The 26,753-nt window shown below is 47.9% G+C and overlaps 1 protein-coding gene across 1 annotated transcript in view; it reads right to left on the reverse strand.

Annotated features, from left to right (window-relative positions):
• The window catches only part of spab (space blanket), an 84,019-nt gene that overhangs the window by 25,017 nt on the left and 32,249 nt on the right, over positions 1-26,753 (reverse strand). The window contains exons 2-3 of the mRNA XM_077628318.1: positions 6,227-6,371; positions 913-1,074 (exon numbers count right to left, since the gene is read on the reverse strand). Coding sequence (XP_077484444.1) covers positions 913-1,074; positions 6,227-6,371 — 307 coding nt within the window. The remainder of the gene's footprint in view (positions 1-912; positions 1,075-6,226; positions 6,372-26,753) is intronic.

Genomic DNA, 26,753 nt, shown 5'->3' on the forward strand with positions numbered 1-26,753 from the left:
GAGAGTGGAGGGAGGTCAAGCGGCGCCGAAAGCAAGCGCGCGTTTTAAGGAGAAAGCCTTTAAGCGCTCATACTCGCGGTGGCGGTGTCCGTCCGGCTCATCTTGGAGCAGTGACAGTTGCTACCCTCCCCCTCACTGGTGCGCTTCCTCCTCGCACCCCCAGCAGCAGGCGGCGCATGCGCATGTGCGCGTAGCAACAGTAACGTCAGTCGCGCTGCTCGCCTCAGTGGCAGCTGTGGGGCGCGGCGCACTCACGCTTGCTTCTAGCAGCGGTATAGCAACAGGCAGTCAAGGTGACACAGTAATCAGGAAGGCTTTCGCCATGCACACTTTAGGCCCACAAAGTGTCTCCGTAGTTTTTTTGTCATGTGACTATAGCGCTCGTCATCAGCTGATCAAACGCGGCACGCTAAGGCGAAATGCCTATAGTGCAACAAATATAAAAGCATTCAAAATTATTAGCGAGCCAAAGTAAAGCAAAGTCTAAATGCAGCAAGCGTAAACCACAAAGTCCTTACCGATCCATAAAATCCCGAGAAAGTAAACCAAGTCAAGAGACCTAACTTTTATGAAATAGGATACGCCAAACAGGAATAGCAGTTACCGTATAAGTACCAAATAGAATAGCATAAATGGAAAAGCAAAATCCTATATGTACATTCTGTTTGCAGAATTGATCGCAAAAGACCATATGAGCGTCTCTCATTTTGTTTATGCTCACATTAAGCAAACGCCCGTGCGTTTCATTTTCGCTGTTAAAAAGTAGGCACAGTGTCCATGCAAGAGCACACATCAGTAAGAACAGCTTTTTGTGTCCTTTGCTTCCTCGATGCGAGGCCTATATGTCGAACCGCTTCGCTAAAACTCGGAAAGAAAGAGGCGCAGCCTGACGACCGCGACAGGAGCACTCACTGAACTGTTTCTTGCGCATCTCCCGGTTTCGCTGCTGACAGACCCGGCGAGCGCCTCCGGCAATGGGCCTGGGCTGGAGGCAGCTCAGGCCTCGCTCGCAGTCGGTGTCTTGCTGGCATGTCTCGCCCTCACGCTGGCCGTACACCGGCAGGCAGGTGCCCACTGCGGATATGCAGGGAGTGCCACAGTGACGTCACTCGGCTTCATTTCAGGCACCTTGACTGGCGCAAAACGACAGCATATAAGGGCTCTTTTACCGTACGTGTGGCCGCGTTCAATGGTCAGCTGCCCTAATAGGCGCTTTGGCTGCTTCTTGGAAAAAAATCGAAAATCGGTTTTTGGTGAAAGGAAATGGCGCAGTATCTGTCTCATATATCGGCGGACACCTGAACCGCGCCATAAGGAAAGGGATAAAGGACGGGGTGAAAGAAGAAAGGAAGAGGTGCCGTAGTGTAGGGCTCCGGAATAATTTCGACCACCTGGGGATCTTTAACGTGCACTGACATCGCACAGCACACGGGCGCCTTAGCGATTCGCCTCCATCGAAATGCAGCCGCCGCGGTCGGGTTCGAACCCGGGAACTCCGGATCAATAACCGAGCGGCCTAACCACTGGGCCACCGCGGCTTCTGTTTTCAATTTTGCGGCGGGAGCCGTTGCTACGACTTTTTTGCGGCATGGCGTTGGCCCCGGGCCACAAGGTTAGTTTCTCGGAGCGGCTTCTGTGATCGCACTGCAGTCGCACCGGTCATGAAGCCACCACATGGCGCCCTAGTCGTGTTACCACGTCACAGTGACGTCACACCTGGCTGTGTAGTATATGGGCTGCACACGCGACTGCTAAAGAGATTGCGTCATTCTCTCCCAACGTAGAACATGGTGCTACAACGTGCAATGAGGATGCCATGCGTCCCGCGCTTTTTAATGAGAAAGCATTACTAGGCTATTTTGGTGAGATCGTGTCGCCAGAATGTGTTCTCAAAATGTGTTGGCAGCAGTTTTGTCAACTCTGAAGAGAGAGCGTCAAACGAGTGCTTTTAATCGAAAGAGGGTGATGTGAGGATGCTGCGCAAGCAAAAAAATTATCTTGATAGAGTGACTAGTTAATTAGAGCCAAATATGTCCAAAAAGTGGGCGGAGCTAAAGCACCCCGTGGCGCGAAATTTATAAAACCGGAAGTGTGGACATAACCAAAGCGTGGCGCCAAATTTGAAAACCCTAAATGGGCACTGAGCAAATAATTTAGTGTGTATGAAGAATTAATGTGTGAATTAAATTAAATGACACAAGTAACGACATTACCGACGCAGCGCAAAAACCACGAGGACAAGACGAGCACACGGACACAGCGCTGAAGTCCGTGTGCCGGTATTGCCCTCATGTCTTTTGCGCTGCGTCGGTAGTGTCCAACCAACTTACCCAAGTTTCCACTTTGTCTTAAAGTAACGAATTATGGCAGAATTAAGAATGAATTAAGGAAATAATCAAAGCTTTCGCATTCCTCTAATGCGGGTCGCCGAAGTGACCTTTTTTTTTCATGTGTCTTCGGAAACTGAACTTTTTCTACTAAGTACAACGAAAGAGGATAATACTTTCCAACGTCTTGACCTCCCTTCAGCGGCCACAAGTGCTGGGTCAAGTGATCACATCAATAAAACGAAGTCTTTTGTGAGGAACTCAGCATCAACCCGACATTAGCGTACCACGAACAAACTGCACAGACACATCACATGCTGCTACTATTAGTTAGGGAAGTGATGTTTTTACAGCGAAAAATTGACGCTGGACGACAGGAGTAACAAACACACAACAAGCGCTGCCCTCCAACTGAAATTTGTATTAAATAAATGGTGGCACACAACTAATTCCGCAAGCACCGGCAGCGGAGCAGTAGTGAAAGCGCGGCGCGCAACCACAATTGCGATAAAACAACCCAAGACTTCCGGCTACCACCTGTCTTGGGTTTCACGCGTCGACTGCCATTCCGCACCGGACTTTTCTACCTAGGCAAGGCTTAAAAAAAGTTTGTGAAACTTATCTCAGGATCAATATTTTATCAAGGTGGCAGTCATATTCGGTTTCTGTCGGCTGTGGCGTGTTGCTTTGATTAGATTTTCTGGACTGCACTAACATGCACAATAATGAAATTAATCTTGAAGAATATTTTTATTGGTCTTTCGCCGGTGTTGTTGGGATTTTATGTATGCACAAAAGCTGTGTCTTTGCGTACGTGTATTTTTCTTTCTGAACCCCGCACTAGCCTCCAGCTCCGGTTCAGACAGTGCTTAGTAAATTATATAGCAGACGAAGAAATAAAGTGAAAATGAAAGTGGGGCGGGGGGGGGGGGGGGGGGAGCAGCAACACAGATGCATTGGTTCCTCTCCTCCGACAAGAGGAGAGTGATAGGTTCAGCAAGCACGACATGGCAATTGTGATCTTTGTGGAGCATGGAGCTGTAAAACTCCAGAACTAGAGTTGAATTTCAAGTGCCGGCTCTCTCGAGCTACTCTCTGCGTACTTAAGGTCGACTTTCGCAGAGGATAATGGTTCGCTTTTCCTACAAAAAAATGGTATATGTATAGGCCCTTCCGTTGCCCACGTTCTCAGTGATCTTCACGTAGCTATGCATGACAAAGCGTTACACAGGCTCTTCCAAAGTAGCAATGTGAAGCAGATCTTCCGATTTGTCGACGATTTTCTTGCCATTTTAGAATGCGAACATGAGCCCCTTCCATTCGAAGCTACGAAAGTTCACAGTAAATTTTCCAGCATCCCGGTTCCTTTGGTTGTTACGTACGAACTGTCATTTAATGGATTCATACGGTTTTAATAATTAAGAATATATTATAACAGTTATGTGTGCTGGGCATTTGAGCCTAGAGCCAAATAAACCTCTTCTGCCCTCTGATTGAGCACGCTCAAAGCTAGTTAATAGCAGTATTGTTAATATTTGGTTCTATAATGCAGTGCAAAGGTCATGCAACCATAAGCTTGGAGAGAGCTTTATCAACCAGACGCGCCGACTTGTGCAGACTGGTTACCCGCTCACGCTCTTTTCCTCACTGGCCGATGCCATGTTGAATAAAAAAAGAATCACGCCAAAGGGAGAACGATAAAAAGCTTGCTGTGATTCCTTATGCAAACGAGATTTCTCACCCCATGAGGAAAATAGTCGATGATTAAGAATAGATGTGTTTTTTCAGCTCCGGATCGCTTTCCTAGCCTAAGCAAGCGCGTAAACCAGATGGGTCGCCGATACTTTGGTTGCACCACAAATCATCGCAATCGGTTTGTTTCCTGTGCTCAAGGCGCACTTTATTTTATTCTTTTGTCTTATGGCCATGCTTAGGTAGGCCAAACCGGCAGATGCTGTAACAGGTGACTTTCACAACACAACTGAAAAGTGACTACGCTCATTTCACGCCACCTGGGCGTCCATTGTCGGAATTGGAAATGCACACCTCAGTTGAGAGACACGAGCTTGCTGAGCTGGTGCGGAGACCAAATCGCGCGAGAAATTATTGAGGCCCAAAACATCGAGAGCCTAAAAGATCGTTGTGTCAGCATACCGTCCATAGCCCTCTGGATAAGGAATTTGTTTCCTTTCGACAGCTCAACGACAATGATTTCCTGCCCGTTTCCTGCTTCGGTTATTTATAAATCATGTATTATCTTTCTTGTTGTTTTAATGCTTTTAGTATATTTGCCGAGGTGTCGGAGCAATAAACCTTCAGTTGTTAGTTCAGCGCCTGTGTCTAGTCTTTCCTTTCTGCATCCTTCGTTAAGTTTGCGCTGTTTTCATTGTGACTGATGTTGCCATTTTTCTATTTTGTTTTAGCCTTGTTCTTACAGCCCACCGCGTGTACCTGTTGCTCGAATACATGCGAGACGATGCTCGTTGTGGCAGCGCACAAGAACAAAGACTGACAAAGGCGTGTACCTCTAACAGTGCTTCTGTAAAAGTGCTTGTGTTTCTTGGCAGAGCCAAGAATGCAAAGCTACCAGCCAAACTACAAAAAATCGGCAGACTCATTATTTGGCTTGGTTTATGAAGGTTTAACGTCCCAAACCAACTCAGGCTATGAGAGACGCCGTAGTGAAGCACTAAAGAAATTTTTACCACCTGGGGTTCTTTAACGTGCACTGACATCGCACAGCACACGGGCCTCTAGAATTTCACCTCCATCGAAATTCCACCGCCACGGCCGGGATCGAACCAACGTCTTTCGGGCCAGTAGCCGAGCACCATAGCCACTCAGCCACTGCGGCGGCAGAATCATGACGTGCAGGGGAAAACATGTCACGGACGCATAGTTAAGTTCTGTTGGGGTTCGTGAGTTGAGTATTTCAGGGGCTCAGTCTTTCTTTCTTTTTTCGAGTTATGACACAACCAACACATGCATGCGCGTATGACACCAGCCGGATCGCTGTAAGACTTGCGATATATGTGGCGTCACAATTTTTTACGAATGGTTTTTGACGAATGGCAATTGCTTAGGTAACTGTTTGACATTCGGTGGACGCCTCAACCGCACCTTAAGAGAAAACGTGAAGAGTCTAGGAAGGCATACAATTAAATGTGCATATGTCGTCGGTTCAAATCCCTGTAGCAAGCTATCTGCAACTTTACAAGCCCATGTAAGCTGTATGCAACGAAAAATTGCATGACACCTCTCGGAACGGTGTGCGACAAACGGTTACGTCACAATTTTTATACAAATGTCACCACATGGAGGTCGCCCAGTGGAAGTATATCAGAAGAAAGACATGTATATGACTGTCTGAAATAGGGATTCTGTGTTTGATATGCGCGTCATGCGGCCGCTTGATGACGTTACCCTATTTTTCTTGCCACACTCACGTGGGTACATGCATTAACACACACACACATACGACGCTGGCTTTTCTCGTAATGGGACTAGTAATGATTTCGCATGAAAACGAAAAGGCTGCCTTCTGCAGGATCCACATATCGCGGCTACGACCACCATAGCACGCTTCCCCTGGGATTTCCAAGGTCTGAGAAGACATAAGTTGGACACACAAGGGCGCAGCAAACAATCTAGAGGATTGATTATGCTCACTTCCTCATCCTCGATCTCCTCTTATGTTTACGTTGAGGCGGCGTCGCGCTTTCTGCGGAACCTCTCCGTCCAATCGGGCGTTGTTGACAAGCTGCTTGATGTGGCAGTGTTCAAGCGACTTCCTGGTTTTCACGCGTTCCTCGACCCCTCTCCAACTAGGCAATCGAGCTCTCGCAAAGTCTCTGCATGTCATTCCTTGCTAAGCCCAGAAAGAAGCCCCAGATGCTCACGTTTGGAGCCGTCTACGTCGACGCACACGGAGCCGCGACAGCACTGGTCGCTGGCCAAGCACTTGCGGCCGAAGCAACCGAGCTCGTCCTCTTCCGACAGCCCCGTATCCAGCACTACCTCGCCGCCGCCTTTCTTCTGCTCGGACTGCGTAGAAAGAAATCATCATCTTGTCTGCTGCTCTGCCCTGGCTAGAAGAGAAAAAATTATGATAGGTTGGCGATGCGCACATTACAATGCACATTTATCTCTCCATATTTTTAAAACTTATCACTTCAGCAGCCAAATTTCCTTGGAATCTAGACTTCTCACTCCCACTGCACACTGCAGTAGGAGCACACCTCACACTGCAGTTTCGTGCTCCTCGTGCGCTGATGACACGAGGGAAGTGATTTATTTCTCCCGCAGTGTGCGCGTTTCCTGGACAGAAGATGCAATGGGAAAGGAAATAAGGAAGTAATTACTTATTAGTACCCAGCCACACGAGCGGTTACGCCTTTATTACAAATCTACTCCACCCTTGAATCATTGGAGCAATGAAAAACAGCTGCTATACAGAGGCTGAAGGCCCCATTGTTCCCACAGTTACAAAACAACCATCACAGGGCGAGAACACAGCAAGGTGTACACACAATTTTATGAACAGAAGCAAACTGACAAGCATGGCACGTAATTAAGGTACCAAAGTTGATCTCACTGTTCAAACATTAAGAGGCGAACTTAGAGATTCTTTGGAAGCGTTTTTAATTACAACCTTATTATCCCCAAGGACTTCATAAACTACGCTGCAAAAAAATTCCGTACCTATTACGTACACTTTATACATTTTAAAAATTTAACCACTTCTGCTTTGGATGAAATGTAGGGAATGGCCGTACTACAGTCCAGTAATGAAGGAAACATCCATGTTCCACCGTAGTCGTTTGAGGGAAAAAACCTAAAAATTCTATTTTAGGGGTCACAATTTAACACGACAATATGGCTGACCTCATCAGCGTTGTGTACCATTAAATGCACTGATAAATTGCTTAAAGGCAGCAAAAACAAAACAAAGATGCTCATGATGTGATGCCACTTTTACAGAGCGAACCGCTGGCTCGCGGGCTAGGCGTCACATGACGTCCCATATCTGATCCATCTGGTTTATTCTGGGCCAACAACGCCCGAAAACTGGCATGGCGAATGACCTTGAGCATGTCTAATGAGATTAACCCCATGTGCAAAGGCGAAGATCCGAGAAGGGGCGATATAATCGGATCAGACCCAAGTAACGCATGCTTTTGCTTCAACGTTGGGTGATTGTTACAAATTATGAGCAACGTTGAATAACAAAAGCCGTACTTTGCAATAACGTTAAAATAAGAACGTTGACTTCATGAAAAAACGTTTTCACCTCGTTGCTAGCCACATGAAGGGTAACATTTAATAAAAATGTTACTGCAACATTTGCTTTATGTGAGAAATGCAGCGTAATGAGGTCAACAGTTAGAAAACATTTAGACACAGACAGCGGTTAGACAACTCCCCCAAATTGAAATTGACCTCCAGCTGAAAGTACCTTGCAAACATTATGACCGTGCACAAGTTGAAAGCCGACTTTCCATCTGCCATTTGGTAAGGAAACAAGCCACTGGGAAAACCAAAAGCATGGGCAAACAAATTTGTGAATGCAGTGCAAAGTAGCAGTCAAATCTTTGCTACACAACCATCAATCAAAAACGCTAACTCCTTCGTGAATAACAAAAGCACAGGCGCAACAACATATTGCTCAATGCAATGTTTAATTTAGTAGGTACCTATTGCCACCCATTCATGCCTGCTCTTCCTGCAGATAAATGAAACGCCACCAAAAAGCAGCGAGCAGCCATAATTGCTGCAGTGACAAGGAGGATGTGCACCGTCGATGCTGTTCCCCCATCCTGAGTAGGAAATAATTGCTTTTTCGTCTGCAAAGTAATCTGAAAGCATGAATTTCCTATCTTTTATTTAGCTTGCCCTGACACGAGCCACTATGTACTCGGCAGCTTTGACAAACATGTTGCCCAGTCGACAGCCACTGAAGACGGTAGAACATTGCTAACTTACAAAATATCAATGCTCAGAAATAAAAAGCTGACAGAAAATAAGGAGTTCCTTATTCGCACTATCTTTTATATGGCCCTAAGAATGTGGCTAAGACATGGCATGGATATTGTCTTCTTTTGCGCTCAGTTACAAACTTTCTAGCTTGTGCTAACATATTACTGTGATGTAAATAGGGAAACATGCCAGCGCTGTACAACGTGCTGTAAGACTTACGAAATACTCCCCTACAAGGCTACCACATGCCTCTTACATGCGGTAATGTTTATATCTACCCAACTAGCTGTCTGTAAGATGAGACACCAAGCCTCTTACATCTGGAGATGTGTACCTCTCAAGTAATTAGAATGATTGCAGATGCTCTTTTGGCGGCCTTTCAGTTACTGGGTGTGGAAGGTGCACATATGAAGAGGAACAACTGGAGACCAATTTTTTAAGCAACATCACAATGATCAGAGTGCCTTGGCTTTTCTTCTGTCCAAAAAGTAGTTTCATTTTCCATGTTCTGTGTTCACATAACTGCTTGCATGTGCTCATTTTGGCTTGCTGGGAGGTGCTTTTCTGTGATAAGCTGCAGTTTTAACACTAGCCTCAGTCCTCTGCACCTTCTAAATTTTTTGCTAGTGTTCACCTTAAGTCGTGTACAAACTCACGCAGATCTCTACTTTTCCATGTTTCCAACTGTCACATCTCTGCCTTCGTCGTGTCCATCACTGCATCTGATGCTTTCAAGTATGCTGTTCATAATCATCTTAATTGTTCTGCCTATTACACATGTATTTTTGCTAGTCACCCACTCCTCTCTCTGAAGCCGATCGGCCCTGAGAGTAAATAAATGAAACATACTATAAGCTAAGTCTCAGCAAGCACACAATATGTTTAGTTTATATTGCCATGTTAACCAGTAGAGAGTGGAGGGGAAAAGCTGCTAAGAGGAGCTTGACATAGCTCTCGCCCCTACAGTGGAAAGCAGCAGGCACCAAGGCATACGTAACCACTAACGATAACAGAACATGCCAAGTGTGAACTAATTCAGTAACGTTCCTGGCATAACAGTGCATACTCGCTGCTCAGTAATTTATTACCCCTTTAGACATTCTGGAACGAGAGTGTACAATGATGTTTTTCGTTTGAACATGGCACCACAGTACAATGACAATCATTAACCTTGGCCAACGCAACAACAAATAAATTTCAGCAAAATAAATGCATTGCTCACAATGCAGCCAAGAGGCGAGAATGGGCCACCCAGGGACATATTTAGAAAATAATCTCAAAGTAATAATGACATTTGAGCAGCCGCTCATTCCCCCCACTCCCTTCCTAAAAAAATGAAAAAGGGTTCTCTTCAGACGGTACGTTTCGACGATGCGGCTGTAATTTTTGTGACAGTTCCACTACATGTGAAATTCAGATATAAATAATTAACACCAATGCATGCGGTTGAATGCGAGGCGCCAGGGCGCGGGAAAAGAGTAATTGTCTTCAGGTATCCTCTGGTGCCACGTCCTCATGGCTGCTGCTCGACAAATACCACTCATGGCCACGTTCACACCCAACAAGCTTGTAACAAACATCACACAGGTGTTTATCATGATGCAGCAGCAGCTCGTGAGTTCTGTTGGCCAGTGCTGAATTTTTTGGCCAGTGCTGAATTGATAAACGCAATCATCCACCAAAACGCGCGTCGACTGTTCCTCTCCAGATTCTTGCAGTCCCACAAGAGAGAGCAGCTTTTCCGTCGGCTTCAAGTCTCCTCTTTCGTGCAGGGCCACTGGCATTGTAACGCACATTATGCTTGGTCGTTTTACTACGCATCGACGCCGCATGACACAGCAAGCGGTTGAATACTCCAATGCGGCGTACGTGCCGCACACATACACACACACACTAAGGGCAACACAACGCGCAGGACGCACGCAGCGAACACAGAACAAAAAGTGTTCCAAAGCACCTGTTCACTCAGCTCCACATTACGCACATGGTTACATTCCGACTGCAGGCTTGGCTAGCGCTTCGACTTCGCATTGGCCAAGTTGCACTGCAGCCCTGGTGGTAACAACGTTCATGCCACCGAAAGAAAAATTTTAATATATCATACCTTTCAGGCTGTCAGCAAAAATAGCTACCGTAAAAGTAAATACATCTTATATGTTTTTTGCCGTTGTGCGCCTTTTAGACGCCACCGACGTGAGCATGGGCGCGAATACACGAATGGCGCTATGAATTTCCCGTGCTGCTCTGTAGATGGCCAATGGCGTGCTTCCGCGCCAAACATGTAGACATGCTTGCAGAGGTGAATTGTGTAGCCAGCGGCACTGCATTTTTATTCTTTCTGTGCATCGCGAGGGGCTTTGGCGGCAGCCAAACGCTAACGTGTGGCGTTAACCAGCAGTTTTGCTGGTTACAAAGTCTACATGGTAACACCAACGGAGGTTTTTGTGAAAGAGCACGCCTAAATATTTATGCACCGAAACACGTTCTAGGGGGCTTGACTGGAAGTAAAGTGGGATAGAATTAATTATTGGTTTATTGACAGCTGAAAAAATTACATATTTCGTTTCATTAACATTTAGCATCAGCTGGTTGGCACAAAGCCATCCGGACAGATCTTCAAGCCATTTTTTGCCACAGACATTAGAGCGGGTAAGTTTTGTGAGGCAAAAATTGCACTAGTGTCATCGGCATAGACCAATAAATTAGAAGTTCCAAGAATAGCAACGATGTCATTAATATATATAAGAAATAATAAAGGGCCTAAGATGGAACCCTGAGGAACCCCATATTTTATGAATTCCGAATCCGAGGCAACATTATTCAAAACGACAAATTGAGAACGGTTGGACAAATAGCTGCGAAATAGCTGGAGTGCGATGCCTTTTATTCCGTAGTGCGGTAATTTTTGTAAAAGTATTTGATGTTTAATTGAGTCGAAAGCTTTCTTAAAATCCAGAAAAATTCCTATGGTAAACAACTGCATTTCTATGTTATATGCTAACTTATCTTTAATGAATAATAGTACAGATTAGTTGATTTCCCCTTCTGGAAACCATAATGGGCTGCAGAGAGCAGCGCATTTTCAGTAAAGTTCTTAGTTAACCTTGTATTAATTACTTTTTCTACTATTTTGGAAAACAGCGGGAGCACCGATAATGGACGGTAGTTATTGATACAGTCGGCAGCACCGCCTTTGTGAAGAACTATGACTTTAGCGATTTTCATTTTATCTGGAAATATTCCGGTAGATAATGCCTGATTTCTTAAGTGGCATAGGAATTCAGAGAGAATATCAGAAACAGCTTTGATTGGCACTGCAGAAATGCCATCAAAACCAGAAGAACCGCTATTTTTAAGCCCTTTGATTAGGCAAACAATTTCAGTTTCTCTGGTCGGGTAAAGAAACATGGAGTTGGATGGGTTACATTGAATGTATTTTCGAACTCATAAGAACCACGAGCAGTAAAAGATCCAAAAGTTAAAAAATGTCTATTGAACTCATTGCTCAGAGCAGCACCGCCAAACATTTGGTTATCGATATTTAACTCAGCGGCTATAAAGGTATGACGTTTATTAAGTACACTTTCTACAACGCGCCAAGAATTTTGAGAATCATAGCAGATGTCAGCAAATTTGTTGGCATAATATCGAATGCGTGCTTTCTTTATATCGGTACCCAACTTGTTGCGTTTTTTTGTATTTCACGAACAACCCTTTATCTCTGCATGTTAAAAACTTGTCAAAAAGAGCATTTTTAACTTTTATTCTCAGCAGTAGCCCGATACATTGGTATATTAAATAAATTTCGCCCCCTTCTCCCAATACATTTGAGGAAGCAACTATATTTTTCCACGGTCCAGTCCCGCGTGCAGTACTGTTTGTTAGTATGGGGAGTAGGCACGAAAACAAGCATGGAAAAGATTTATATTCTTCAAAAAAAAAGGCTTGAGTTTCATTTACAATCTACCAAGATATGACCCTGTTTCAACGTACTTTAAAAGAAGTCAGATATTAATTATAACACTTTATAATCAACGACTGTCCGAATTTATATACATGCAATATAAGACTGCTTGTAGTGCGTTTTTAAATATGTTTACCAATACAGATCCGCACTATGGCTTCAGAAAAGTCAACTTTTTAAAACCTCGTACGAGAATCGGGTATGGTGAGCAGTTAATTCACTGGCAAATCCCGAACCTTCTGAACAGTTACCCTTGCATATTTGATCTTCTTGAACAATCATCATCCTTGTCATCTTTCAGGAAAAAAACTAAACTATACTTTGTGGAACATACGTGAATATTTGCGCCCTATTCCTGCCTTGTCCTCGCATTTCTGATTTTGTATCTGTTCGTTCGATGTACGTAAAATGTATTTTTAATGAGTTTGTATGTGAAATGTATCCGCGACCAATGACTGACAGTTTTGTTTTGCCCCATGCCCGCCATCTTGTGTTGCACATGTAATCTGTGGTGTCGAAGGCCCTGTCAGGTGACCTTTACCTCACCTTTAGCTTCGGTCCCATGGCAAACTTGTATTTGCTAAAACGAATTCAATGAAATAAAGACGTCTCCGGTTTGGCGAACTTGTGAGAAGGCGAGAATTTTGTTCTTAAATTTTGAAAGCGGTTTTTAAAGCGAAAGGTTTACTGGCCGCGACCTTGCGATTTCGCCGTGGTGGTGGTCAGAGGTGGCACATGACGTCCCAACGCGCGCCTCGCCGCGGATATTTCTCTCTCTCTATTGCTCCCTAGTCACCACTGCGCAGGCGACACTAGTAGCACCGAGCCACATGCGTTCCTCCGCTGCGCAGCGCTGCGCCTTTTCTCAAAATCGAACTCAATTTTCAGTGTTCTCTTTCCTCTTTCCCTCCCTCCTTTATTCCTTCCTTTACGGCACGGTTCGAATGTCCACCGAGATATGTGAGACGGTTGCTGTGCCATTTCCTTTCCTCAAATACTAAACAAAAAAAGTGAGCCGACGGCGTTTATAGAGTTCATTGGCGTTGACAACTTTGCAAAGACCGTTCATTTTCACGAAAGGAAAGGCGCACAACCAGCTCCGTGGGTCAGTGGAGACCTCAATCTCGCTTTCATGCACGTGGCGCTGATGTCCAACTGCAAAACCCTGCTTTGATTGCGTTCCGCACACTGGATAGGCATCGCGCCCTCCCCGCCACCCTGGGAGGTGGCATGCAGTTAATGGTTGATCGCGAGAGATTGATCACCAAATGAACTCTGCGGCCTAGCTATTGCTGCAGTGCCGCATGTCAGCCACAACGTTGTCAGCGCTAATGCATTCAGGCCACATCTCTCTCACCACCGCCACATGTTTAAAAGCACGAATGAGGCGTCCGCATATCCAGGGAGCCAGTTGTGCGCCCTTCCTTTCCTCAAAGCCATCGCCGTCTAGAACATTGTCAACGCCAACGCCAATGAACACAGTGAACGCCGGTATCTTTCCCTTTCGATATCCTGGATTAGCTGAGCTAATTGATCCACATTAGTTTTTTTTAGTATTGTAACCCTGCGTCTCGTCGCATGCTATTTTTCACGATAACATCAGTACAACGTGCATGCGCTTTCTGTCTCTATTTGAAGTTGCATTGGTCGATCAGCGCAAACGTTTCGATTCAATTATGCACAAACTGCCCATTTTGATACTGCGTGTGGAATGTGCTTTGAGATTATTCTGCGCACGACATGGTCTTCTTATGATTTGTATGTGATAAGCCATGAAGGAAATAAATTGATTTGCATTGTTTAACACTTACTTTAAAGCTACATTATAAGGATATAGATGAAAATGTGCCGTCTTATGGCTAGAAGGGCTTGGTTGTGTGTCGGGACTGGTTTCTCTTTATCAGGGCTGCTTGACAGCTGCCATGAAACGCAGGCTTTGGAAAAGTCGTTCGTCAGGAAGTGTTTTCACTGTTACAATGGAAACGTTATTTGTTGAAATTTCAGTTATTCCACGTCAGGGATGGATATTTTCAAATAACTAGCCTGAAGTTCGAAACCTGCAGAAGGAACTTTGTAACTTCTATTCTTCCTTAAAAACCCAGTACTTATTTCTCGCTTTCAACTAGCAGAGGTCTGTTTTATAGCACAGACTTTCACTGCCTTGAGTGAAAATTGTGCAGTACAGACCCACCATAAAACTAGGAGTGTAGTATACAAATTGCTTGTATGCAACTACTTTGGCATTGGATCATGCTGAGCGTGGTCTTAATGTCAGATTCTTTACATCTGCAGATGGTTCATAAAAGGCCTATTCCGGCAAATGGCATTCAGCAAAATTTTCTTCCCCTGAATGCTCCTAAGAATAACTTTAGTTCACTCAGGAAGATGTATATTGACCATATCTCTTAAAGGCATGATGCTCATATTAGCTCTATGTGATCGCACAATATATAGTTTTGTGCCTTGAGCATCACTGACTTGCATCATATGTTAAATAGAATAGTAAAATGCTCGCTATTAGTTTAAACCACAACTCGTCATGGGGCTGTGTACTTTTTGTTGTGTAGCATGAAGTATACTTATGTATGAAAAAATCTTTTAGCTGCACTTCCACCAGAAGAAATGCTGAAAACAGAACATTGCTCACTAACTCTTTCTTTACCAGCACATAATAGGCCATAACAGCAAATAACATGTAAGATATGAACAAAAACAGTCCATTTATGTGTTCCGATTTGCACGAAAACGTCTCCCACGGAAGTCCGTCTGGTTGGGTTCTTGAAATAGTTGAGAAAAAACTGACGCCAATCAATATTTTAACTTTGCCCAACGTTTCGGGACCAACTCGGGGGTGACTTCGGGGTGACTAAAATGTGTCAGCAGCAGCGGGGTACTGCCTTCGCTCTCCCTTTCTTAGCACGCGGCGCAGTCCACTAAAATACGCGGAGGGGGGTGTTCCTGGAGTCCTATTCATCGCCGCCTTTGTGAGCCGTATGTGCCACGACTCGACATGTCGCCTCTTGAACAGGTTTGGCTCCACGGCCAAGACGCTCACCTCCTCGAAAGCTATTCGGTGGTCGGCGCACTCGCAGTGTTCGGTGAGGAGGTTGGATTCTGAATTCATTAGCCGGATGCCATTTTTGTATTGCCTTATTCTTTGGTGGAGGTTTTTGTTTCGCCAATGTATGAAGCCGGGCACTTGGAGCACGGGATTTTTGTAGACGACTGCCGGTTGTTTTTCTCTGGGGGCGCGGTCTTTCGGTCGTGGTAAGAAGGGGCTTATTGTCGAAACAGGTTTGTGAGTTACATAGATTCCATGTTTTCCTAGAATGCGCGCGAGTGCCTCGCTGGTTCCCCTCGCGTATGGAAGTACAACGCGCGCGCGTTTCGTTGTTTCATAGTTGGCTGGTCCCGCTGTCCTCCGAGCCAAACGGCAACGAACGCGTCGAATGAAACCACGTGTGTAGCCATTTTTTGTAGGTGCGCGAAAACGGTGGCTTCTGCTTTTTTTCTCCGCTTCGGAGGAGCAGATTGACTTTGCTCTTCTCAGGAGAGAGGAGACGACGGATCCCTTGTGGCTAGCAGGGTGGTTGGAGTTAAAATTTAGGTAGCGGCCGGTATGGGTTGGCTTCCTATAGACACCGAACTTTAGATCTGCCTCTTTTCTTCTTATGAAGACGTCCAGGAATGGCCATGTATTGTTCACTTCTCGTTCCATTGTGAACTGAATAGAAGGCTCGACTGATTTGAGGTGTGCAAAGAAATTTTCCAACTGCGATGTCTTCAGAATGCAGAAGCAGTCGTCAATGTAACGAATGAAAACTTTTGGTTTTTCTTGAAACATCAGTGCTTACTCTTCGATGGCCTCCATCGTCAGGCTTGCAGCTGTCACCGAGATCGCGGTGCCCATGGCAGTGCCCCTGGCCTTCTTATAAAATTCTCCTTTGAAAGCAAAAGCTGTGCTGCTTAGGCAAAACTCCAAAAGCCGGCAGAGTTCTTCCGGGTTCAGGCTCGCCCTGGTACCTAGGTCAGCGTCCGCTTCGATGGCTTGCTTCGCTACGGAAACGGCAAACGGCACAGGAACGCTGGTAAAAAGCGAGACCACGTCGAACGAAACCATGCACTCGTCCGCTTCCATTTGTACGTGGGAAAGACGTTCGACGAAGTCGCTGGAGATGCGCACATGCGTTGATCAGTTGCCTGTCAGGGACGATAGGACTCGGTGGGGGTAGGCCGAGAGTGCTTTAAGCGGTGAGGTGGTGAAGTCGACGATGGGACGCAGCGGAATGCCAGGTTTATGAATTTTCGGCAGTCCGTAAAAGGCCGGAGCTGAGCCGTTCCAGCAGATCAAGCGTAAGTAAAGGTGTTTTGATTCCGCGTGGTGCTTGAAGGTGGATGCCAAAAGTTTCTTCATTCTGGTCTCAACTTGCGAAGTTGGATGAACATTTAGGTTACAGCTCTGAGCTTTCATCTGAACATCCCGGAAGAACTGTTCTAATGGCTCATCATCTCGTTGTTGTTAAGTTCTAAATGTGTAGCGCTCGTAGGTATCGTTACTCTTCGACGTGCAGTGCTCTTCAAACTTGTTTATGATAGCGCAGTAGTTCCCACGCTCTCAGGGGGACAGTTTAAAAGTGTTAAATACATCAATCGCTTCCTGACCTGCCACATGGAGGAAGACTGCAGCCTTCTGTGCACTCGTGCACTGTGTCGCAGATGAAGTTGCCTTGAAGTACAGATCCATCCGCTGCGTGATTTCTTCCAGTTTTCCGCCGGCGCTTCGGAGAGCAGTAGGGGACCAGGGGGCGGTAATCCTTCCATTGCGCTGGCTCAGTCGAAGCAGGATTGGGCGTGATAAGAAACTTCTGGCACCATGTGTCATTCATAATAGCATGCGACGCAGACAACGGCTGAGCTCGAGGTGCAGAGCAACAGGCATTTTTTGGGCGCTTGCGCTGTTATATCAGCAACCCCGCTGGCCGGCTTGCACAGCATGGTTGTCAATCTTGAGGACCCTGGTTGCCAAATCCTACACAACCAGCGGAATAAGCAGGCGCTCGAGCCCGGGAAGAAGCTCGAGTCGTTCAAAATAAACGCTGAGCTGGCCGGACTAGAGCCTCCCAGCAACCTGATACCGCCAGAGAGAAGGAACTCCAAGCCCAGGTACAGGCGCGAGAAAAAGACAACGTAGAACTCAGGAACGATTCGAAAAAGCGTCGTCCTGTGTTCCTGTTCCGTGTCTCCGTCCTTTGCGCTGGTCTTATTTTTGCAATCGTGAACGAGATAGCTGAGATAAAGCGTCTCATTAAAGCAAACCAAGGTCTAGGTAACACTACCTCTACACCTCCTCCCTCACGGGCGTGTCTAACTCCGGCGCGGTGCGCCTCCACGGATGTTGGCAACAACGCGGTGGAGGTTGACACACACGCCACTACAAACGACCGGCTTCTCCTAAGGAAGATGAGGACACTAAACGCATGGCAGGGACACCAGTAGATGACACCCCTCAGCCGTCGCGCGCGTTGAGCCCGAGACGACTGACGAAAATGAACGAGAGCACTGCCCCACTGCCCCCCGGAACAGCGAAAGAACTGCACTCAGATATTAACACCATAAAAGGTCGCATGGACTTGTGGGATGCCATTCTGTCGAAGGACGAATTCCAACATAAAAACAAAACAAGGGTTTATTCGATTGCCGATGGTAGCGCACGAGCATACCGGCGCTACGCTCGTCTCGGTAGCGGAAGGTAGACTTGCCGCTCTTCCCAGCCGGGAAGCCTGTTTTTGTAGCCGCCGTTGGTGACGCGTGCCTCGGGTGACGCAGCGGTGGCGCTGTGCTTTATCGGTAGCGCAGTCCAGCGCGTGGCCGTGTTACGCTGGGCCGGATGATAACAAGGTGGAGGCTGCGCATAAATGTGCGCAGTGTGTGTCGCCATATAAGCGCCCCCCCCCCCCCACCAGCGGAGTGGAGCGCCCTCAGGGCTTGTAAAAATCGGATGTCTCAGTAGTCGTGCAGGCCGTACGGGGTCAGAAGACTCTGTTCAAGAGGGCAACTCTGGCTGTGGCGCTGCGGCCGGAGTTTCGAGGTGCAGCGAGGGATGTGGAGTGGCAGGTGAAGAAGATGGGTCAGCCTGTGAAGTGGAACCAGTGCCGGTGGGTCAGGTGCAGCAGCTGATGGCCGGCGCATGAGGAGTGGTGCAGCAGAGGGAGCTAGTTGTATTGCGGGGCGAGAGATTAGCGCAGCTGATGCCGGGCCGAGCTGCTTGGTAACCAGAGGGGCCGCTACGGCAGGCGCAGCGAGATTCCAGGCAGGGGAGTGGCTGTGGTGGACTGCATGGGGCTGCTGAGACACGCTCACCGCCAGCCTTGGAGCGACTGGCTTAAACGTGGCGGGCGGCCGCACGAGTGGCGTCCTTGCCACTGGCGCCAAGCCGTGCACGTAGGAGGACGCCGGCGAGGTAGCGGCAATCGGAGGCGCATGGAGTGGCGGAGGTGCCGGAAGGGTCTGGGACGCTGGAAGCGCCGGGGCCGCCGGAAGAGGCGAGGCCACCAGGAGGGCCGGGGCTGTCGGGAGGACCGGGGCCGGCGAGAGGGTCGTGGGCACCGGGAGAGCCAAAGCCGCCGAGAGGGCCGGGGGCACCGGGAGAGCCGAGGCCGCCGGGAGGGCCGAGACCGCGAGGATGGCGGGGGGCGTCTTGTGTGCCGAGGCTGCCGGGAGGGCAGGAGACGCCGGCAGGGCTTGCGGCGCCGGGAGCCGGGGCTGTAGAGATGGCAAGGGGCGACGGGAGGACAGGCACCGGTTCAGCGTCGTTGTTAGGCAAAATAAGGCGGGTGACTATCACCGTGCTTGGTGCAGCTGTCAACAGTTTTGCCTTCTCATCCTGCTTCGTGGGATTTTTGGTGCGTTGGGGACCGTTGGAGGGGCTGGGGCTGTGAATAGCAGGCTGGGGCTTGGCCGAGAGCTCGTGAGAATCAGCCGGCCGCGGCCGCGGCTGCGACAGCGCTGCAGATACCTGTTGTGGCGATCCAGACAGAGGTGCCGAAAAAGGCGACACGCTGACGGTCACAAAGCGTTCCTTGTCAGCAGGAGGCTGTGGCAATAGTGGCAGCGGTGGAGGTGCGGACAGGGCCGAATGTGCCTCTCGTGTTTCGTCGAGAGGAACGGTCGGGCCAGAGATGCTAGGCAGGGGTGGTGAGGCGTCCGTGGGTTGCCGAGGTGGGCAGGGTTCCGACGAAGGGTGTGCGGGCGAGAGCGAGGCTGGGACAGCTGCTGGCGGCGGCAACAGCGGGTCTGCAGCGTCGTAGAGCGGCAGCGGGCAGTAGGAGATGCCAAAGTTCGCCAGAATGTCAGCGCGGAGCTCGTCGTACGGCCGGCTGCCCAAGGCAGGGCAGGCGATTCGGCGCAGCAGGTCGGGCGGGGGATATCGCAGAGGAATGCGTGTTTGAACGGCTGGATGGTGATGCCGTTCAGGTACATCGCAGCCTCGAACTGAGCAAACCACCCGCCGATGCCTTGAGGCCGGAACGCCGGAAGTGGCGGGTCATGGGCTGGGTCAGGCTAGTGAGCCATCCGTTAACGCAGCTGAGGAAGAAGTTGCGGCTCGACGGGTCACTAAATGCGGGAAGTCATAGGATGCTTAAGGTGTGTTATTGTTCGTTGTCCGGGTCACCAGATGTGGAAGGATGCCTGCGTCCGGGTCACCAGATGTATGCCATTCTGTCGAAGGACGAATCTCAAAATAAAAACAAAACATGGGCTTATTCGATTGCCGATGGCAGCGGACGAGCATACCGACGCTACGCTCGTGAAACATATTAAGTAGCGCAAACACAGACAGGGGCCAAAGTAAGAGTAAGAGACAGGACACACGCTGGCTCTCTTACTCTTACTTTGGTCCCTGTCTGTGTTTGCGCTAGTCAATATATGTCACTGCTACAACCAACTAGTCCAAATTAAAGCCTTAGCTACGCTCGTCTCGGTATCGGAAGGTAGACTAGCCGCTCTTCCCAGCCGGGCAGCCTGTTTTTGTAGCCGCCGTTGGTGACGCAGTGCTTTATCGGTAGCGCAGTCCAGCGCGTGGCCGTTTACGCTGGGCCGGATGACAACAAGGTGGAGGCTGCGCGGAAATGTGCGCAGAGTGTGTCGCCATAGACTCTATGACCAGTGAATTCAATTCATTCAAACTCCAGGTCATCGCCTGGATACCGCAGTTAGCGAATGGAATCAAGGCCATAAAAGAGGCAATCTCCCCGCGACGGTGCACCCCACCGCAGTGACCCCATCCACCCGCAAATCGCTTCAACATGGCTCGTCGCCAACAAATTGAGGTCTGGCAATGGAATTGCTGGAGCTTTCGCCGCAAACGAGCGAACCTGCCGTCGCGCAATAAAAGCCTAACTAATCCATCGGATGTAACTTCACTCCAGGAAGCTAGTGGTCCGGCGAAATTGCCGAGCTTTAAGCCATGCCTGCCACAGGGTTACGACGCCACGGCGCCGTCGGGCTCGTTTACTGCCACCTAACGACTATAAAGCACACACTACAGGACACTACACAGACCTGTACAGTAGCCAATGTAATCAGAGCGCTAATGAGAAAGACAGCAGTGCACAGCAATGCGTCATCCCGCCAGTAACGAAAGATGAAGTAAAGAAAGCCTTAGAAGCAATGAAAAGGGGAAAAGCAGCTGGGGAGGATCAGGTAACAGCAGATCTGTTGAAGGATGGAGGGGACATCGTGCTAGAAAAACTAGCCACCCTGTATACGCAATGCCTTATGACCTGGACTGTACCAGAAGCCTGGAAGAATGCAAACATTATCTTAATTCATAAGAAGGGAGACGCCAAGGACTTGAAAAATTACAGGCCGATCAGCTTACTATCCGTTGCCTACAAAGTGTTTACTAAGGTAATCGCTAATAGAGTCAGGGCAACGTTAGACTTTAATCAACCAAATGATCAGGCAGGCTTTCGTAAAGGATATTCCACAATAGATCATATTCACACTATCAATCAGGTGATAGAGAAATGCGCAGAATATAACCAACCTCTATATATAGCTTTCATTGATTACGAGAAAGCATTCGACTCAGTGGAAACCTCAGCAGTCATACAGGCATTGCGTAATCAGGGGGTAGAAGAGCCTTATGTCAAAATACTGGAAGATATATATAGCAACTGCACAGCTACTATAGTCCTCCATAAAGTCAGCAATAAAATTCCAATAAGGAAGGGCGTCAGGCAAGGAGACACGATCTCGCCAATGCTGTTCACCGCATGTTTGCAGGAGGTATTTCGAGGCCTGAATTGGGAACAGTTGGGAATAAGAATAAATGGAGAATACCTAAATAATCTGAGATTTGCTGATGACATTGCCTTGCTGAGTCACTCAGGAGGTGAACTGCAAATCATGATCAACGAGTTAGACAGGCAGAGCAGAACGATGGGTCTAAAAATTAACATGCAGAAAACCAAGGTAATGTTCAACAGCCTAGCAAGGGAATAACAGTTCACAATTGGCAGCGAGAGCCTGGAAATTGTGCCAGAATACGTCTACTTAGGGCAGGTAGTGACAGCTGATCCGGATCATGAGAGGGAGATAACTAGAAGGATAAGAATGGGGTGGAGCGCATATGGCAAATTCTCGCAGATCATGACTGGCAGTTTACCAATTTCCCTCAACAGGAAAGTGTACAACAGCATAATCTTACCGGTACTCACCTACGGGGCAGAAACGTGGAGGCTAACGAAAAGAGTTCAGCTTAAGTTAAGGACAACGCAGCGAGCCATGGAAAGAAAAATGATAGGTGTAACGTTAAGAGATCGGAAGCGGGCAGAGTGGGTGAGGGAACAAACACGGGTTAATGACATCCTAGTCGAAATCAAAAGAAAGAAATGGGCTTGGGCAGGGCATGTAATGCGAAGGCAAGATAACCGCTGGTCTTTAACGGTAATGGAGTGGGTTCCAAGAGAAAGTAAGCGTAGCAGGGGGCGGCAGAAGGTTAGATGGGCGGAGGAGTTTGCAGGCAAAGGGTGGATGCAGCTGGCAAAGGATAGGGTTAATTGGAGAGACATGGGAGAGGCCTTTGCCCTGCAGTGGGTGTAGTAAGGCTGATGATGATGATGATGATGATGACAGGACACTAAATGAGATTACACGCTAGTGGGAATAGTATCTAAGAAGAAGAGGGACGCAAACCTCTTCGTCCTAAATGTGTATTGCTCCCCGAAGAACGAGGGCACTGGCCTGGCCAACCTGATGATCAAAACCATTAAACGAGCAGCCAAGTCACAGCTGCTGGTTGCCGGTGACTTGAGCGCGCAACACCAGGCATGGGGGTATATAAAAGCTACCCCAAAAGGAAATAAGCTATGGGAAACAATACAGTATCTAGGGCTACCCATCCTGAATTACCCCTGGAATTCACGCGCATAGGTAACAGTGTCAGCGTGGATACCTCCCCGGATCTGACGTTGACCATAAACATTGGGACGCTAAGTGGTCTAACACAGGCCTCGCAATAGGCAGTGATCACGACATAATATTTTCATCATTTCATGCCCCACCACACATAGCCTCGTTCCCAAAAGCAACGGTTACATAGTGGGATAGGCTTAGGGGGTTAAGCCGCTAAACCGCTCCCAGGACCATCCCCAACCTTTCGGAGTGAGTCGATTCCCTCAAGAAAGACACAAAAGCTGCCACGGTCGAGCAATCGTTTCAAAGAAGGTCAGATTTCTTACTTTAGACTACTGCACATACGGGAGACCCACCTCAGCCTCCAGAAGCGGTGGGAAAAGCAAAAACACAACAAATCTCTGCGCAAACGAGTTGCACAACTCAAGTGACATATACAGGTGTACACACTAGAACTGCAAGAAAAGCAGTGGGGCTAAATATGCGATAAAATGAACTGGCAGATGGGCTGTAAACACACGGGGCAGCTACTACGCCACCTATTATACCCCATCCAGACCAAGTCTACCACACGTAGTCACACTACAAGACTGGTACACTAGTACACGAGCATCTATCTGCTTCTTCCTCTCAGAGAGGTCCGCGAAGCGCGCAGTGGGTGCGATCAAGTCTGACCCATCCCCCTAGGAGGCAGAGGAACACCTCAATGTTCAGTCATCTCGCCCTTTCTGTTCAATCTCTCCCTAATCAAACTTGCCTCAAAACTCGCCACCATACCCGGATTGCATCATATTTTCTACGCGGTCGACATCACTCTGCGGGTAACCACAGCGAGTGACGGCCATGTGGAAAGAGCGGTAGTGACGGCCAAGTGGAGAGAGACTGTAGAAAGTGGTAGACACGGTCGAAACATACGCCCAAGCGGCAGGCCTCTCATGCTCGCATCGAAAATCTGAGCTCTTTGTACTCTGAAACAAGCCCACAGGCATATACCTCAAAAACTACGTTCCCCGGCCTCCCTTAAACATATGTGTAGGAGGCTTGCCCGTGAAGTAGGTATCCATCATATGCATCATAGGGCTATACATGCAAAACAACCACGAAAACACCCAAACTATTGACAAACTTAAATCTTCTGTCAGTATGATGCCGAGACTCGTATGACGAGTGGCCAACCGCAGACGAGGCGTCAAGGAAAAGGATCTTTGTCGACTGGTTAAGGCCTTTGTTCTAAACAGAGCCGTATACTCAGTCCCCTACCTCCGCCTCAATGCAGCGGAGAAAAATAAAATAGATAGTTTCATGAGACAAGCGTACAAGACCGCCCTCGATCTACCGCGTCAAACATAAACAGAGTGGCTCTTAGGGATCGGCATACACAATACGCTCAATGAACTCTGCGAAGTACACCTCACGACACAAGCGGAGAGCCTCACTCGTACCAGTGTGGGCAGAGCCATTCTCTCCCGACCAGGAATGGGCAACGCACCTCCGAGAGGAGACGCGAAAACTCAACTGCCGACACTTATTCGGAATAGCATTCTTATCAAACCACTCCCCAAGAACATGCATCCGGTGCACCACGAGGGCCGTCGTAAAGCCAGAGCACGCGCTCTGCACGAAAAGTACGGACAGAACTCAGGAGTGGTGCACGTGCATGCTGCGAAGTACCCACACGCATTGGTGGCGGTGGATGGGCCCGACGGACTGCTCGCAGCCGCGACTATCAAAACAAGCTCCTCCGAGATCGCGGAGGTGGCGGCAATAGCTTTAGCTGTAGCTAATACCACGGCTGATATTATTTTCAGCGACTCAAAATTCGCCGTCCGCAAATTCGGAGGGGGGGGGGGGGGCGAAGAAGAGCACCGAGCACTCTTAGCATTCTTAAAAAAGCAGCGCCACATCCCAGAGCGGTCGAACTGATTTGGCTGCCGTCCCACTCGGACAATCCGAGAAACGAGGCAGCTCACAATAAAGGCTGAGGTTGCGTCAACCGGGCAGAGAGCTCGCCAATTCATCCGGGTTTACGAGAGACGGCATGGCCTCTTTTTATGACATTACCCACCATCGCACCTTGGGTAGGCCACTTCATTTCCCTCCGGCTAAAACACTGCCCAAAGCACAAGAAGCCAAGTGGAGACGCTGCAAACGCGCTCCCTCACGAACCCCTCGCAACGGTCGCTCATGTACCCCTCGCAGAGCGAACCCAAATGTTTCCACTGTGGCGAACGCGCCACTAACAACCACATCTTATGGGATTGTAAGGATGAACGGCCTCCGGCGGAGCTAGTACAAATCCCTTCTCTCGAGCGGTGGGAGGATGTGCTGGCCAGCTCAGACCCGGAGACGCAAGTCTGGCCCGACCAGTGGGTCAACCATGTCGCCAACAGTGATGGACTAGCGGCCCCCTAATACGGCTTTCCAATCACCGAGCTCTTCTTGAGGAAATAAACTTTTTCCCGATCTAATCCTTCAGTCACGCCAACAACTCGTAAAAAGTACATACGATGCGCTTTCAACATACCTTACTCCATATCAAATACAAGCTTTTTGCCGCCGATAAGGATTGTTGGAATGCATATACAATTCAAACAAAATTGGTTTTCGAGCAAGCGCTCTACACCTCGGGGTAAAACTTCCGATTTCTATGTGGATGAGACAATGATCTTCAATGCCTCACAAGGTCAAGCCGAACTTAACTGAGTAGTGGTATGGCCGAAGCTATGATACTATGAACACGTGATGATATGACTATGACCACTGGGTACCTTAACTTGGCCTTTGACCTTGACCTTGAGATTTCATTTGAGACAGCTGGCACCTCATCGACAATTACTTTTAATGCCTCACACCGTCATACCTAGCTTAGCGGCGTGGCGTTAAGTCCAAATCTATGCTGGTATGACCACGTGATCTTATGACTGACCATTAGGTGCCTGACCTTTACCTTTGACCTTGCTTCTTGACCTTCATATTTCATTTGAGACAGTGGAGAGCATGCTTAACAGAGCTTTCACTTGTATATCTAGGTTCAAGTCACGTTGAGCTCCGGCCATTTTTGAGGAAAGGAAATGGCTCAGTAATTGTCTCATCTCATTGGAGACTCGAACGGCGCCTTAACGGAAGGAAAAAAGGTGGCTGAAAGAAAGAGAAAGACGTGCCGTAGTGGATACGTCCGAATAATTTCGACCACTTGGGGATCTTTAACGTTCACCGACATCGCGCAGCACACGGGCGCCTTTGCATTTCGCCTCCATCGAAACGCTGCCGCCGCGGCCGGTTTCAAACCCCGGAACTCCGGCTCAGTAGAGGAGCGCCCTAACCACTGAGCGACCACAATTTAAAGCAGTAAGCAGAATCCACGCGCACTCCCTCCCCTACCACAAAGAAATCACCATACATTTGTATTTTATCTCATGGCTCGTAACGCCTAATGCAACTTTAGTCATTGCTTAGCTCATCATAGCTGAGGCACAATTTGACGGTCGGTCGACTGTATACACAGTCAAGTGAAAACTAACCACCGCGATAAAAGAGAAAATTAGTATCGACAAAGAAGCATCTAAGCATTGAAGTTGTTCGTTAAAGAGAACCTTCAATGATTTAACCATATGATACAGTATACAAAGGCACACAACTTATAGTATTAAATGTCACACTGCATCTGCAGTTATCCCGCCATACAGTGTACTGAATTCCATGTACGTACACGACAAAAAATCTAGGCTATTTAATTCGTAGTCATTTAATCCAAACCGCAGTAAATCGGAAGGTCGTCCTCGTACACATTTTACGCCAGTCATGCCAGATCTTCCCATTTATTGCTGTACGAGCTCTCTTTTTTGCACTTGGACAAACCCACCTAAGGCGTCATCATGCTTTAGATTGTTTATAGTTTAACTATATGATTTAATGATTATAATTACTATCTATGCTTTAAATTGATTATAATTTGTTTCATACTAAATTCATCCTCTCTCCTAGGGCCAGTGACGGGAACCACCTCCACGCTAGCATCCTATCGTCGACGTCGAAAATTTCCGCCTATTTTGTATGCCCCTACTTTG

The sequence above is a fragment of the Amblyomma americanum genome, chromosome 6 (genome assembly GCF_052857255.1).
Source record: "Amblyomma americanum isolate KBUSLIRL-KWMA chromosome 6, ASM5285725v1, whole genome shotgun sequence".
Lineage (NCBI taxonomy): Eukaryota > Metazoa > Arthropoda > Arachnida > Ixodida > Ixodidae > Amblyomma > Amblyomma americanum.